General features: G+C 43.7%; 1 protein-coding gene across 4 annotated transcripts in view; it reads left to right on the forward strand.

Moving 5' to 3' along the window:
- Positions 1–6,391: 6,391 nt before the first annotated feature.
- Positions 6,392–14,550, forward strand: part of PXDN (peroxidasin) — an 80,329-nt gene continuing 72,170 nt past the window's right edge. For all 4 annotated transcript variants that reach the window (XR_010989161.1, XM_068153398.1, XM_068153399.1 and 1 more), the window contains exon 1: positions 6,392–6,626. Coding sequence is in view for 3 of the 4 variants with exons in the window: in XM_068153398.1 (XP_068009499.1) it covers positions 6,409–6,626 (218 nt within the window). In the remaining variant the exon portion in view is untranslated. The remainder of the gene's footprint in view (positions 6,627–14,550) is intronic.

A 14,550-nucleotide genomic window follows, 5' to 3' on the forward strand; every position in this document is an offset into this window, starting at 1 on the left:
CGAAGAACAAAGCCTTGGCACAGGTTATCATCTTTAGAATAAACCTTTAGAATAAACCAAACCAGGTTGGAAGAGACCTTCAAGATCATCGTGTCCAACCCATCAACCAATCCAACCCACCCAAAAAGCTAACCCATGGCACCAAGCACCCCATCAAGTCTCCTCCTGAACACCTTCAATGACAACACAACACACCTTCACACAACACAACACAACACCTTCACACAACACAACAACACCTTCTCTGTCAGATCTTGCAGCTTCACCTATGTACCTTGCACCAGACTCCTCTGGTGATGCTTGTCCTGCTATGCCTCACTAATAGCTCTGGGGCTGTGGGCACTGAGTAATCCTAGGGTCTTCAGGAACACCACCAGCAGCAGAGAGGTCACTGGGGTGACCACAGCAACAACTGCTTCAAATTAGACTTTAGAGAGCACTCTTAGTTTAGCTCCTTACTATGGTTGTTATTAAAATGAGGCATCAATTTCTAGGCAGAGCCTACTTACACTGGAACCAGTACTGTTAGCTGCATATTTGTTTCCACTTTTGTGGTGATTGTGAGCTGGCTGTGATTATTCTTAAATGGCTTTGTTATTTGAATTAATATAAGCAAATGTGTTATGTGCAATGGGATCTGAACAGGTAAGTAAGTATTAGTGTAAGTATAAGTAAGTATTAGTAAGAAACACGGTTTATAAAACCCAAGCTGTTTAGTGACCCTCCTAACGTGACTTGTACTCCATGCTGCACTGACCATGGGTTTTAGAGAGAACAGAAGTGTGCAAGTCTTTACTGGATTTACACATTCAGGAGGTGCATCAAAATGGAAACAGGTTTGATTGTCACACATTTAACACTCTCTCTGCATGGACAATGCTGTCCTTGCCCGAGCCATCAATTCTAAAGCAATTGATATCCCACAGGCAGTGAAGCTTTGGATTTATTTTTCTCTTGTAGCATTAGCACAAAAGATTGGCATGTGCATACGTGCACAGAATCTTAAACTGTGAAGAGTGTTGCCTCACAAACCCCTTGGCCATTCCCCAGAGCCCTCAGGTTCTGCCCAGATGGATGCCCAAGATGTGTGAGCCACATTCATATTTAATCAGATCAATGCTAGCACCTCCACCAATAGACATGCTGGAGCATAGGTCTCCACTCTGACATGAGTAATACCTAATCTTTATTGCTAAACCAGACATTTCAGCTCTTCTGGCTATAACACACAGTATCTATTCACCTCTCATGTACCCAGACACATTTTTAGAGTTAATCTCCTCTGATTAAAAGTACTGATACCACAAAATTTCATGTTTCCTAAGAAAAGACAGATCAGGAGAGCCTTTCTGTGGTATGTTTCTCGGACCAAGAACAAACGTGTGATCACAGGTCATGTACTCGAGATCCCTGGGTATCTTGCTGATCCTTTCAGTTTCTCACCATCCTCCCTTGCTCAGAACCCAATGTGTCCTCCCAGATGGGATCTCACATGCACCAGATGAGGAAGAAAGAAGCTTCCCTTGATCTGCTGTTTCTCCTGATGATGCTGTTCTTTTGAAACCAAGCACAGAATACATGTACACTGTTCTGGAGAGTTCAACATGGTTTGTCCAACACTGTCTCTAGGACCTTTCTTAGGATTTGATATCCCCATGGACAGGAGTAGACAGGGTGCCCTGGGACCTGGCAGCCAGGAGTAGGACAACTAGGGGGGACTGTAGCAGTCCCAGCTCCAGACATTGAGTATTTCCTTGGGGTGGAATGGGATAAGACAAGGCTGGGTCAGGATTGTGACCTGTGAGTGGGGGTTGTAATCAAGCTCACTGGGGGAATGGGGATTCACAGACACAGCCATGGGACAGTTGGGTAGGGCTGTGGGGATGGACCTGAGTTGAGGTCAGGATGGAAATCACAGCCTAAGAGTAGGGCTGCTTGTCCTCATAGGGAGTCCTAGCTTTCTCCACAGCAGGTGCCTCTTCCCAGGCTGCCCCTGTATCCCATCTGCCAGGCTCCCAGATCAAGGTGCCCAGGATCCTGACAATACCCATCTGGAAAATGGGCACAGTCCTGCTGCCTTTGTCAGAGAAGGCACTGGAGTTTATTTATGTCTGTAAAACATGTGACTGGGCAGCTCTGGTCCTGGTTGAGGCCTCCAGGCACAGCTGTAGTACAAATAATAGCCTGGAATCGTTTCTGGGTGAGGTATTTCCTCAGTGTAGTCAAGGGATTAAACTAATAACACCCAATTTCCCGTTATGCTGATATTAAGGAAAATCACTCTGTGGGAAACCAGAAGCTGATTGGTTTGAGCACATTTTCCTTCAGGAAAATCTCTTCAGGGGAGTTTTCTTATTTTCTTCTATCATTACAGGTCAGCTCTTCCACTAGGTATGTCAGCTGGCTGTTGAGGAAATCTTTTTTCTTACCTTTTCAGTAGCTTGCTAAAGCAGGCCTCAATATTGTTTTTAATTTTCAGCTAATACTTTTTCTTTTTCATAATATAACTGACAAAAGATTAATTTTCCCCAGAAATTCATATTACATTTAGGAAGGGAGAATGGCAGCTTTTAGTGGCAACACTTGCCCAACTGATGGGAAAAAGGGTGTGTGAGTCTGGCTTGTCTGGAAAGAATACCCTCAATCTCCTTTGCTGGGCCAACAGATACAAACTCTTAGATGCCCATAGTCAGAAAAGAAGTTATATTACAGAATCACAGAATGGTAGGGGGTGGAAGGGACCTCTAGGGATCATCTGGTCCAAACACCCTGCTCAAGCAGACTGCACAGGCACGTGGGCAGGTGGGTTTTGAAAGGCTCCATAAGAGACTCTACAACCTCTCTAGGCATCCTGTTCCAATACTGCAGCACCCTTATGTTTAAGTGAAACTTGTGTTTAAGTTTGTGCCCACTGCCCCTTGTCCTGTCACTGGGCCCCACTGAAAAGAGCCCAGCCCCATTCTCTCTACCCTTTAGATATTTATGTGCATTGAGTAGATCCCTTCTCAGCCTTCTCTTCCACAGGCTGAAGAGTCCCAGGTCTCTCAGTCCCTCCTCATAAAAGAGATGCTCCAGTCATCTCATCATCTTTGTGGCCACCATTGGATTCTCTCCAGTAGCTCCCTGTCCCTCTTGAACTGGAGAGTTCAGAACTGGACACAATACCCCAGTTGTGGCCTCACCAGAGCAGAGCAGAGCAGGACGAGAACCTCCTTTGACCTGCTGGCCACACACCAGGATACCTTTTGCCTCCTTGACCACCAGGGCAGGCATATATTGCCTCCAATTGATCTGATTAGGAAGAAGGATGAGGTATTTCAAGAGCTATGTATACTGAGTACAGTATAAACTTTCCTGGGTCGTTGAGAAAAGCTTATGGTATGCATTTATGTATTTAAGTAACTGATTTGGCTGATACCCTGAGTTTAGCACATTTGCTGTCCTGCTGTTCAGCTATCCCATGACATTCAATCTGCCTGTATGACAGAAATAAAAGGCAAGATTATAGGCTTTCAAAATCAGTCTCAGTTATCCTTCTGCCTTAAAAAAAAAAAAAATCAGATGTGTGGAGGCTTTTAGGTTCCTGTGTTGGTGTATTAGAATTAAAACACTTTAAATATACACATTTGTGGTCCTCTTTCATCAAATATTTTGACAATTTGCTCTTCTTAACTGTTACTCTCACTCTTGAGAAAAATGCTCCTAAATGATTAACTAGGTCAATGATTCTGTGTCTGCCCAAGTCAATGCAAAATGTTTCCATTGTCAGGTACCTGAAGATTTATTGCTTTGACATATTGAAACATCTTGAATGCCTCATTTTATATGCAGAGATATAATGGAGATATCAAAGAGGACTCGAGCTTGTATTTCTTACAGCTGAAATTTTAGCAAATAAAAGATAAACGTGTGAACTATTTGCTGTTTTAGAAGTGCATTTCTCTTTACTTCAGCAAAGCAAAAGCTGTAAAAGTGAATTACTGATATGGAATAAAACCAGCAAGTGGCAGTATTTGACCAAAATCTGAGAGGTAAGTAGGGAACTTCTAAAAGCAAATGGAGATTTCTACTATCGAACTATCAGGTGAGCATTTCTCCTAGCATTCAGACAGAGAGGTATCTCACTTGCAGCATAAATCTCTCTCTCTCTCTCTTTTTTGTTTTGTTTGGTTTTGTTTGGGTTTTGTTGTTGTTGTTAAGCCAGCTCCTCGGCTACAGAAATTGGAAACAGAAATTTCCCACGGGTATTTACAATCAAAGTCAAACAAAATGACCCTACACATTTTATGGCTAAGAATGGAAAGACCTATCTAAACCATTTGGAAGCCTTATTTCTCAGAAACCTTTTCTGCCACCAATTTATAGCAGCATACAATGAACATCAAACTCATAGAATCGTTTAGATTGGAAAAGACCTTCATGGTCATCAAGTCCAACCATAAACTGAACACCTCACACTCTATCAGATTCCACAGGGCATGAAGAAAAGAGGCATTAATATATTAACCGAGAGCCTGGAGGTTACATGTAACTTAAATGGCAAGAATGCTATAAAGCATGTTAAGACTATATCTATATAGACTAATATATCTATATACATACTATATATAGACTATATCTATGCCCCTTTACTCTCACTCTCAGAATTATGTATAGAATTATGTATAGCACAGATAATTCTAATGCATAGCACAACAGTCTAGCAAGTCTCCAAAAGCCCCAAACTTTTCAGAATAACTTTTATTTCCTATAGAAAGCAATCAGGTGTGACTATGCACTTTATTTCTGAAAGATATTGTCATAAGGCACCAAAATGTCACAAAATAAACAGTCATCAGCTTAAGTGCTACAAACTTCCCAGTTGAGTGATCTCTCTGTATGACTACGTTTAACTATCTAACCTCAGACGTTCTGCTGTTTCTAGCATGGGTGCTGCAGGATGACAGGTTTACAACCACCAGGACGCTCTAATGTGAGTGGCATTTCCGGGACAAAAAATTACCTCCAGTTCACTAGGAGGTTGAAGGAAATTTTAAAGGATCCAGGACTCCTTAGAACAAGAGAAAACAAACAAAAAACCTTACTAAGCTTCTGTTAGCTAACTCCTTGTTAGGATACAAGGAGTTCTGCTTTAGAGAAGAGAGTGGCTCAAGAAACACGTAGTCAAATAGTGCTCCTGCAGCCAGTCACAGATAATGACTCATCTCTGCATATCCTGATTCTGGGTTTGTAAGTGACTTCCAGCATTTGTAGCACATTTCCAGGCTCTGATTACCTACATGAGATGTTTGCAAAGAAAAACCCAAAAGTCATTAGATGTGCACTAAACCAAGTTTTTATAGTGAAATTCAGAGGATTACTAGTAGTTATGTGGCAGGCAAGAATGGACTCTGTTTTGTTCCTTGAAGAAGAAGGCATCAGGCAACCCTGCAGAAGTGCCATGGTTTATTTCTAGGGTAGAATGAAGGGTGCTGGCACCCATTGTTTTTAAGAGACTTAATATGTTAACACTTAATATGTTAGTTGTGATCACTGCCATTGTAATCATAAAAATGACATTCCAATGTTTGCACCTGGGATAGTCACAGCATGGAGAGGGCTGGACACGACATCACATAAGAATGACAACGCATTAGAAATCTCGAAGGTAAGCTAGCTTTGTTCTTTCATGCAAGATTAGTGCTGAGAAAGTGTTGAGATCACAGGAACTAAGGTTACAACCATTACTCTTGTAAGTACAGTTACATTCTAGTGATTTCTTTACGGCCCCTTGCTGGTATACACACACAGAGAGAACTATCAGCTGGATGTAATTCAAGGCTTTGCTTTCTTTGCTTTCTGTTCTCCTTTCCCTTTCTCCCTCTCTCCCTTTCCCCCCTTCCCTTTCTCTTTCCTATATTTTTCCACAATTTGCTCTTTTCCTCCCATCCCCTTGCTTCCTTTCATTTCCTCTTTCTTGTTTCCCCATTCTTTTTTCTCTCCCTTCATTTTACCTTCTCAGCTCCTCTCCCTTCCATTTATTTACCCTTCCATTCCCTCTACTTCCGAGGTGCCCACGGCCGTTCCTCTCAGAGGGTCCCTCCACCCCTTTCCCTTCCCGGGGATGGAGGCGAGAGAGCAGCAGCAGCAGCAGCAGCCGCCTGGGAGGGCTGGCGCTGAAGCAGGACCGCTCTCCCCGGGCCGGGGGACTGCGAGACGCCCCGTCGAGGCACCGGCCGCACAGCCCGGCCCAGCCCAGCCCGGCCCAGCCCTCCGCGGCTGGGGCGGGCCCATCGCCGTCCCCTCCTCCAGCCTGCGCCGCGGGGTCGGGATCGCCGCGCTGCCGACCAGAGCGGCAGCTGCGGCCGGGGAGCGAAGCGGGCGCGGCGCGGACCTGCCGGATCCCCTTTCCTCCTCCTGCTCCGCAGCATGGCCCAGCGCGACGCGGGGACCACCCCCGGCCTCTGCCTCCTGCTGCTGCTGCTGCTCCGCAGCCAGGGGCTCGGCCCAGCCGCCGCGCAGCCCCCGCCGCCTCAGCGCGGGAGCGTGTGGTGCCCTAGCCGCTGCCTTTGCTTCCGCACCACCGTGCGGTGCATGCATCTGATGCTGGAGAGCGTCCCCGCCGTGTCCCCCCAGACCACCATCCTGTGAGTAGCCCCCGCCGGGCAGGGAGAATGAACTGAGGGAGGGCAGAGGAGGAGGGAACGTACCTGGGGTGGGAGGCACTTTGGGTAGTGGTGGAGCCTCAGCCCTTTGTCTGCGGTCGAGGGAGGGGTGGGAGGGTGTTGCACCCGCTGGTGACTGGGAGGACCGGGGCTGCCGCGGCTGGGTTTGGCGGGGCAGGGCTCGCCGCGGCTGGGCTCACCGCCCCGCAGCCCAGCTCTTCTGCCCCTTGGGTCCCGGCTCTTGTCCCTGCCGGCTGGCAGTACCTGGGGTTGCAGGTGCCCCGGTGCGTTCTTGCGCGCTTCGGCAGCGCCGGGGGCGGGCGGGGTCTGCCTGGTACCCCTGGGTATCGGGGGGCAGTTGGATAGGGGTATTCTGGTCAACCTGCGGGCGTTGTGTCTCCAGCTTAGTCGTGCCTTGAAGGATTTTGCCGGTTCCTTAAGTATCCTGCTTTAAAGTTTATGGAGTTGGCGGGAGGATCGGCTGGCATATGTGTGTGTAGCACTTTCTGTTCAGTGCAGAGACATACGTGGTGGGGATGTGTGAGCCAACTGGGACCCAGACCCTGGGTTTACTGAAAACGAACTCGGTTCACGTTCCTGCAGAGACTTGTAGGCATTATTTCACAGAAACACATCATTGTAGTGGTTGGAAGTGACCTCGGGACATCGTCTAGTCCAACCCCCTCCTATAGCAGGATCACTTAGAGTAAATGACGCGTCCAGGCGGGTTTTGAATGCCTCCACAAATGGAGACTCCACAATATCTCTGACCAACCTGTTCTAGTGCTCTGCCACCCTCAAAGTGAAGAACCTTTTTCCTTATGTTTATGTGGAACCTCCAGTGTTCCAATTTGTGTCCATTGCTCCATGCCCTGTCACTGGACACGGCTGAGGAGAACCTGGCTCCATCCTCCTGATGCTCTTTAGATATTTAGTGTCCATTTTTTTCATTAGAATCATAGAATGTGTTGGGTTAGAAGGGACCCTTAAATGACATCTTGTCTAAAATTAAGACACTAATATGTCAGTTGGAATGCCCACCCATTCCTCTGTAGGGTCTGGTCACTGTTTTGAGTGTATAGTGTTGGTAATACAATTCAGTATTGATTGTGATCAACATTTGTTTAATTTATGTTGATTTCATGCTAACAGTTATCTTCCCAGCTTTATTTGCCTGCGTAAATGTGAAGTTCTAAATGAGCATCCCACACTATTGTGTTTCAGGGCTTACTGTGAGGAATGGATTTGTTCCACTGACCCGATTAAATGTGTCTTGGGCTCCGACAGCCCTTGGCACCAGCCCTGTCCTTCCCTTACACACATGCAGCCGTGGAAGCTGAGCAGAGCTTGGCCCTGGGAATTTTTGCAGGGCCTCCTGTAATAAATTGACTTGTGACTTTGTCAGGTATTTTCAGAAAGGATCTCTAACGCCTGGTGTGCTTCAGCTTCCAAGTATTATTTAATGTGAAGAGTACAGTCATTTACCATTAACTGAGTCCCTCTCTGGCAAGAAGTGCAGCCTTCTGGCAGGATAGGATTAGTCCGGCAGTACTTGTAAACCTTTTAGGGAACAATACAGGAAGTGGGTGGTTAATGTTTCTTACATTTGAAACAAAGTACATTTACAGAACACCTTTTGCCATGGGATTACAGGAACCTGTGTAGAGAGCTAGTTGTGTGAATCATATGAAATGTGAAAAATGACAGAAAGAAAAACTGGTTAGAGGATGGAGTCAAGTCTTAGTCTCTTGGCTTTGTGTTAAAGGTAGAAGGGCCTGCAAACAGCAGAAAGCATTAGATTAAACACTGGCCTGGGTGGAGCTCCCTTTTTGGTGGGTATTCGTAATCTTGCAGTGAGCCAGAGGAGAATGTGTGTACAATGCCAGCATTATACTCATCTGTCCCCGCTACTGTATCACATTGTCTGCTAGCTCAAATTTGGCTGATCATCCTGGTATAGTGCAAGCTACACTGCAGCAGAAGGAGCAAAACAAAAAAAAAAAAAAAAAAAAAAGAAGAAGTAGTTAAAAACCTTTTTGCAGTTTGACAAAGAACAGTAATTCTCAAAATAAGCCTCTGGACCACCAATATTCTTCCAAGCCTGCTGGTGGCCTTATTTGTCATCTGGTAATGGGCATTCCCCTTTTTTACCAGCCAGGAAACAGGGATCTCAGGGGCAAAGAACAATGGTACCATAGATTTAGTAATCAGTAGTTTGAAGGTACCAATTATACATAATACTTAACCTACATGAACTGCCTACCTTTAACTGCAGGATGTACTTTCAGCATAATTGTTACACCTGTGGTACTCATTGAATTACTAGGTGGTTTACTTCCCATTTTTACCTTACTGTTATGCAGACCTGCTGGTCTACACAGCAATGCTAAGCTTCATGGAGGTAGCCCATCACCCACAGATGGTTTTCTACACTCCAGAACAGTTTCTTTTTTAAGCATGAAAATGAGAAGCAATTATTTCATCTCTGGCTTGACTCTCACAGTTTGTCTTTCCTGTGGAGCCTGGCTATTAAATTTATTTTCTTTAGTAGTAGTGTTGATAGCTAGATAATTAAAATTAATGAATTAATTTCAATGGAAACATGTACTTGCAAAATCCTGCAGTGTGTTGATGGTGAGCTAAGTCTGTTTTTACTGGCATCAGTAAATTCCACATTCTTGTCTGTTTTATTTCTTTCTTAGGACATAGATTGACCAAGCAAAGTATTTTTGTAGAGAACCATCACTGTTAAGTTTTTGCTTGTTTGTAAGTGTATAGTTAATGTTGTCCTTTGCTGAGCATGGCTTCTCAAAACTGTCCCGTACTGGAAGCCGTGTTGACTTTGCTCTGCTTGTCTCACACACAATTTGTTACATGAATTAAACCAGCGTGGGGCCCAGACCAACAGTGCAGCCAAATGTTTTCCCCCACATATCAAAAGCGTCTACCCCTAATCTCAGTCTCGTCTTTGAAAACTGTTCCTAACATTACTGGCTGTTGACCTTACCAGTGCTACTTCTGGCTGTACGTTTTCTCATTCTCTTCTGTTTTCCCCACTTTCTGGCACTTTCCCCTTCCCTGCTGAAGGCTGGGATCCGTGGCTTAGATGTCTTCTGGAGGATGGATTCTGTCAGGGTCGAAAGTGTTCACACAGCCTTGCATGAGCACGTGGTTTCACTCAAAATGAGATTATTGCCTGGGCTCTTGGTAAGGCTAGGGCCAGAATCCCAGTCAGCAGATCCTGTGCTGACTTCCCTTAAGAATGGAGACCCACCTCCAAAGTGGTTTGCAAAACCACTTCATGCCTTAAGTACGATCCTGGAAGTTTCCTTTCATCTCTGCCTAAATATAGAGTGCTCACATATGCAGGGAAATTGCTGAACATATTTATGTTAGACCGTTTAAATAGTCGAGGAATGTAAAATTCTAGATACAGGACTGTTGATGTCTTCTCTACCCTGAATTGTATCCTGCCTTTCATTTATTTAGGATATGTCTGTATTCTGCAAGCAAAGCTGATTCATGGTGTTTGTGATTCTGACAGAGGTCGTTTGAGTATTGATGCACTCTGTTGCTATTTGTATCTTGCCTAAGGATGACCAAACTCCAGACCTGTCTCCAGGACTAGTGACACGCTCAGACCAGTACTAACATTTGTTCAAAGTTTTTCTTGGCAGCGTCTGGATGCCTTGGCTGTTTGCTATCATAGTTGACTTCACTGCAGTTGAGTCTCAAAGACTGAATAAGGATAGGAACTAATGTTCTGTTGTAAGCACAAGAAGTAAAGATTGGTTGGTTTACTGTGCATAGCTGTGTATTTATTTGTATGGATTTCTACTTTGTCAAATGGCCATCTGAGAGGAAAGGGGAAAGCATTAGTTGTTTAATTCTATGCTGACTTTCCAGACAGAAAAATGATGTGATTTATATACCTGTATTTTTTTCATCTCTCCATGAGAGTTTTTGTGGAATCTGATGTACACTCACAATGCCAGCAAGAAGCATTACTGATGTTTTTCAGCAGCATTTATCTTAATGTAATTAAAGAGCCAACTATGGAATGCCACAAATCACATCTGCTTGGAGTGTACATGAATTGCCAAGAAGATAGGGGTAAGGGAAACATAATGGCATTTCTGTTTTGGTTTGTGATAATATTATGCTGCTCAACAGAGGCATTTAGGGAACAGAAATGGGTGATATGTATGAATTCTGTCAACACAGGAGTCTCTGGGCTATCCTAGAAGGAGAATACATGCTATTTGCAGATCTGCTGCTCGTGGGGGCTGCATTATCAGTCGGCAAACCACCAGCTCATTCTCATCTGAAAAATGCAGGATCTTTCATTTTGATGATATCTTTTAAACCCTTTGAGAAAGCTTCCAATAGATTAAGCAATTAAGACAACAAATAAATTCGTCTTGACACTGTGAAGAGCACAGGATTGTAGTGTGCTGTCTGGACTGAGTAAACTGCTGTTTAACTGCTGAGCATCAGTTTACATATCAGAGGCCGTTGAGACATGACACTAATGTAATATTTTAGTTAAGACACATAGATTTGTATGTACTCACTGTTCACAAAAGAGCAGATGCTGAAGGTTTACTTGATGTGGGAGTAACTAAATACAGACACAGATCTTGATAGACTCATGTCTGAGCAGCAGACTGTTAGATGCCAGTGATATTTTGCTCCAATTGCACAAAGCAAGGGGAAAGCATAAGATTATTTCAATAAAAATTATTCTAGGTCTTCCTTCATGGAAATTTGATCACCAGAATTCAATTTGAGATCAAACCACCTACATTTAGGTCTCTATGCACAGGAGACTGTAGCCATGTTTGGAGTATAAGCTTCCCATCTAGGGAGTAGCAATTTGGTTAGTACAGCCCATCGTGCCTGGAGCAAGGCTCAGCTTATCTCAAAGGAGACCTAGGACTTCGTTCATTGGGTAACTATGGTATCTAGCACCATTTGAATTCCCTTGAAAAAGTGCTTTCTAGCCTCCAGCTGCCTCTCCCACTGAGGTTGTTTCATACCTGCTTGCTTCCAACAAATGTATCAGATAACTTAGGACATCTAAATCAACAGAAGGCACCACTGTTAAGACAACTGAGTGAGGCTGCTGCTGTTTGGACAGTTTATTCACTCACTAGCATGAGTGTGTTGACTTGTATTTCTGTTGACAATAAAAGGACTTTAAACAGCCCTATGCAAATGTTGATATTTATTTGTCTAAACAACAGCTTAGTTTTTGTGGTATTTTCAGCAGAAAGGAACTAGGAAAAAATGAGCTAAGGAGTTATGCACAATGCAGAAAGTAACTGAAAGTATGTTAATTCTTGGTACATGAGACTGTTTCTCCTCCATTAAGGAGGAGCATTCTCTGAGTACTAACAAATTAAATGGATACTGCGAAAGATACCAAACCTCCCTAGAAAATCACTCATGCAGTGTGTGTAGGATGTGAATCCTGCTAATACCATTCCCAGGCAGTCTGTCTGCTGCTCATGGAAGGAGCCAGGACCAAGGCATGAATGTATTAAAGAGACATTTGTAGAGCTTGCACAATGTGCTTGGCTGTTAGTAAGGGGCAGAAGGGCACAGCGTTGGTACACTGTATGGCATTTACTGGGAGATGTTAGCCAAATCTTCTGAGAGATGCAGCAGAAGGCCCAAATGAATCTCTGTTTCAAATCACTAGACCTACTAGTGGGAAAGTATTTTTGTCATCTCAGCAGTAAGTTAAGCCTCATAACATTATTTCTTGAGGAATGGCAAAACATGTGGAGCAAAACTGTACTCATTGTTTCCTGCAAGTATCTTGCTGTATATTTTACACACTGTCACCAGAGGAATATATTGTCTGATGTTGCAGTTAATAAATACACAATGTCTGGGTTGTTGGGTTTTTTTTTTGGGGGGGGGGGTTGCTTGTTTTTTCTTTGCTATCTGTATTAGTGATCTGTAAATACTTAACATTTGAGTGTTGAAATGCTAAATATGTATTTATTTATGAAGGATGTCTGCAGTGAGTAAAACCTAAGATCCGTTTGACCTAATATCTGTTCTTTGAGGGTGACTGAAAGAGCAGTTTGTAAACAACTTGACAGCATAAAGCAACATATAGCTGTTCATCCCTATACTAACTTACAGTTTAAGGGTTTTCTGAGCTAATGATTATTTCCATATGATATCTAAATCTTAATGGATTTTTCCTCCACAAATTGTTTAACCTCTTCTTTTCAACTAATTCAGGTCTTATAGTTTTCATAGTTTCATTCAGGGTTGGAAGGGACCACAAGGATCATCCAGTTCCAACCCCCCTGCCATGGGCAGGGACACCCCACACTAGATCAGGCTGGCCAGAGCCTCATCCAGCCTGCTCTTAAACACCCCCAGGGACGGGGCCTCGACCACCTCCCTGGACAACACATTCCAGGGCTTCACCACTCTCATGGTGAAGAACCTCCTCCTCACGTCTTGCACTGTCAATTTGTGATGATGGGGAGTACTACACAAACTGCATGGTGTAAATTGCTCTCTTCGTTTGCTTGAAGCCTGAAAGTTGCTAACTTCCTAACTTCACTTGATGACCCTTCCCCATGTCTCCTGTGGGAAGGGACAGTGAATACTTGATTCCTTTTCATCATCTTGATAACAGCCACAAATTTATCATCTTTAATCCCCATTCCTATCTTTTGAAAGTTAAGGAGTCTCCTCATTGAAAGATTGATAATTTTAACCTCTCATCATCTGAATTACTCCTTCCCCACTCTAGTGTGTTTTGAGGTGAGATAATTACACAACTTCCCCCAGTATTGAGATGGGCAGATCTGGTGTGTGGGCCAGTTGGGGATTTATTTGGGAGCATTAGGATCACCTCTTCCTATCCTAAGTATTCTCAAGGTCATATTTCCTTCTCTTGAACTGTTGCTTTCATGAGCTTAGCACAGATAGCTCAAAGTTTTGTCCATAAGTAGAAATGATCAGTTCTAGGCCCACCATTTTACTTGTAGAGTTTGGTTATTTTTGCCATCTGTGTTAGTTTATGTTAATATGCATTAGATCTACACTTTGATGGCCATTTGTGGTTGTTGACAGGTCATTCTGCTGTTCTTCCTGGTCAGACTTTGTTAAAAATAAATCAATATCATAAGCAAAACTTGTTCTGTTTGTCATCAGTCTTCCCCTTATGAATAAATTGAACAGTGAAGAACCCATCACAGCTGTCTGTGAAAGTGTTAGTGACCTTCCACCACGATGAACATTTGCCATTTACTATCAACGTCTCTTTATATGCTCATCTGGGTCTCTTTATATGCTCATCTGGTCTGTGTAGGATATTTGCTTGCTAGCTGTTTCAAAAAGATTGTCTTCCAGTTCCCAAAGCTTTGAGAATTTGAACTGTGGTCAGCAGAGTATTTTTTGGTTTGTTCTACTGAAACATTTTAGAAAGCCACAAATCAGTGGATCGCTTGGTATTGCTGTCTAGGTCCCCAGTTCAAAGTCACAGTTTCAAACCTTTTTCTGTCTTCCTGATTCTGCTAACACCTTCAGTGCCTCTGCTGGTACTCATTTTTCCCAAACAACAGCAGAAGTGACAAGTTATATCAGTTTTCATCATGACTGTGCAGAATTTAGGGACATGAAGGACCCTGAGTAAGAGCCTTTTGAGTAGCAGAGACAAACACAGGATTACTCACTGGAAAGATTAATAAATGGATACTTGGACGTGAGTAAATGTATTCTTTCTCTTCTAATTCCCAAAGAAGGTTGGTGAAAAAGTAACAGGGAGGTGCCTATCCCTTGCATCATCAGAAGGTTCTGGATGTGTGGCACAAGGAGAGGGGTGATGTCTCATCTAACATCGTGGTAAACACATGCTGAAGAGAAAAACATGACT

The sequence above is a fragment of the Melanerpes formicivorus genome, unplaced genomic scaffold, assembly GCF_026170545.1.
Source record: "Melanerpes formicivorus ecotype bairdi unplaced genomic scaffold, bMelFor1.0.p_v2 SCAF_25, whole genome shotgun sequence".
Classification (NCBI taxonomy): Eukaryota; Metazoa; Chordata; class Aves; order Piciformes; family Picidae; genus Melanerpes; species Melanerpes formicivorus.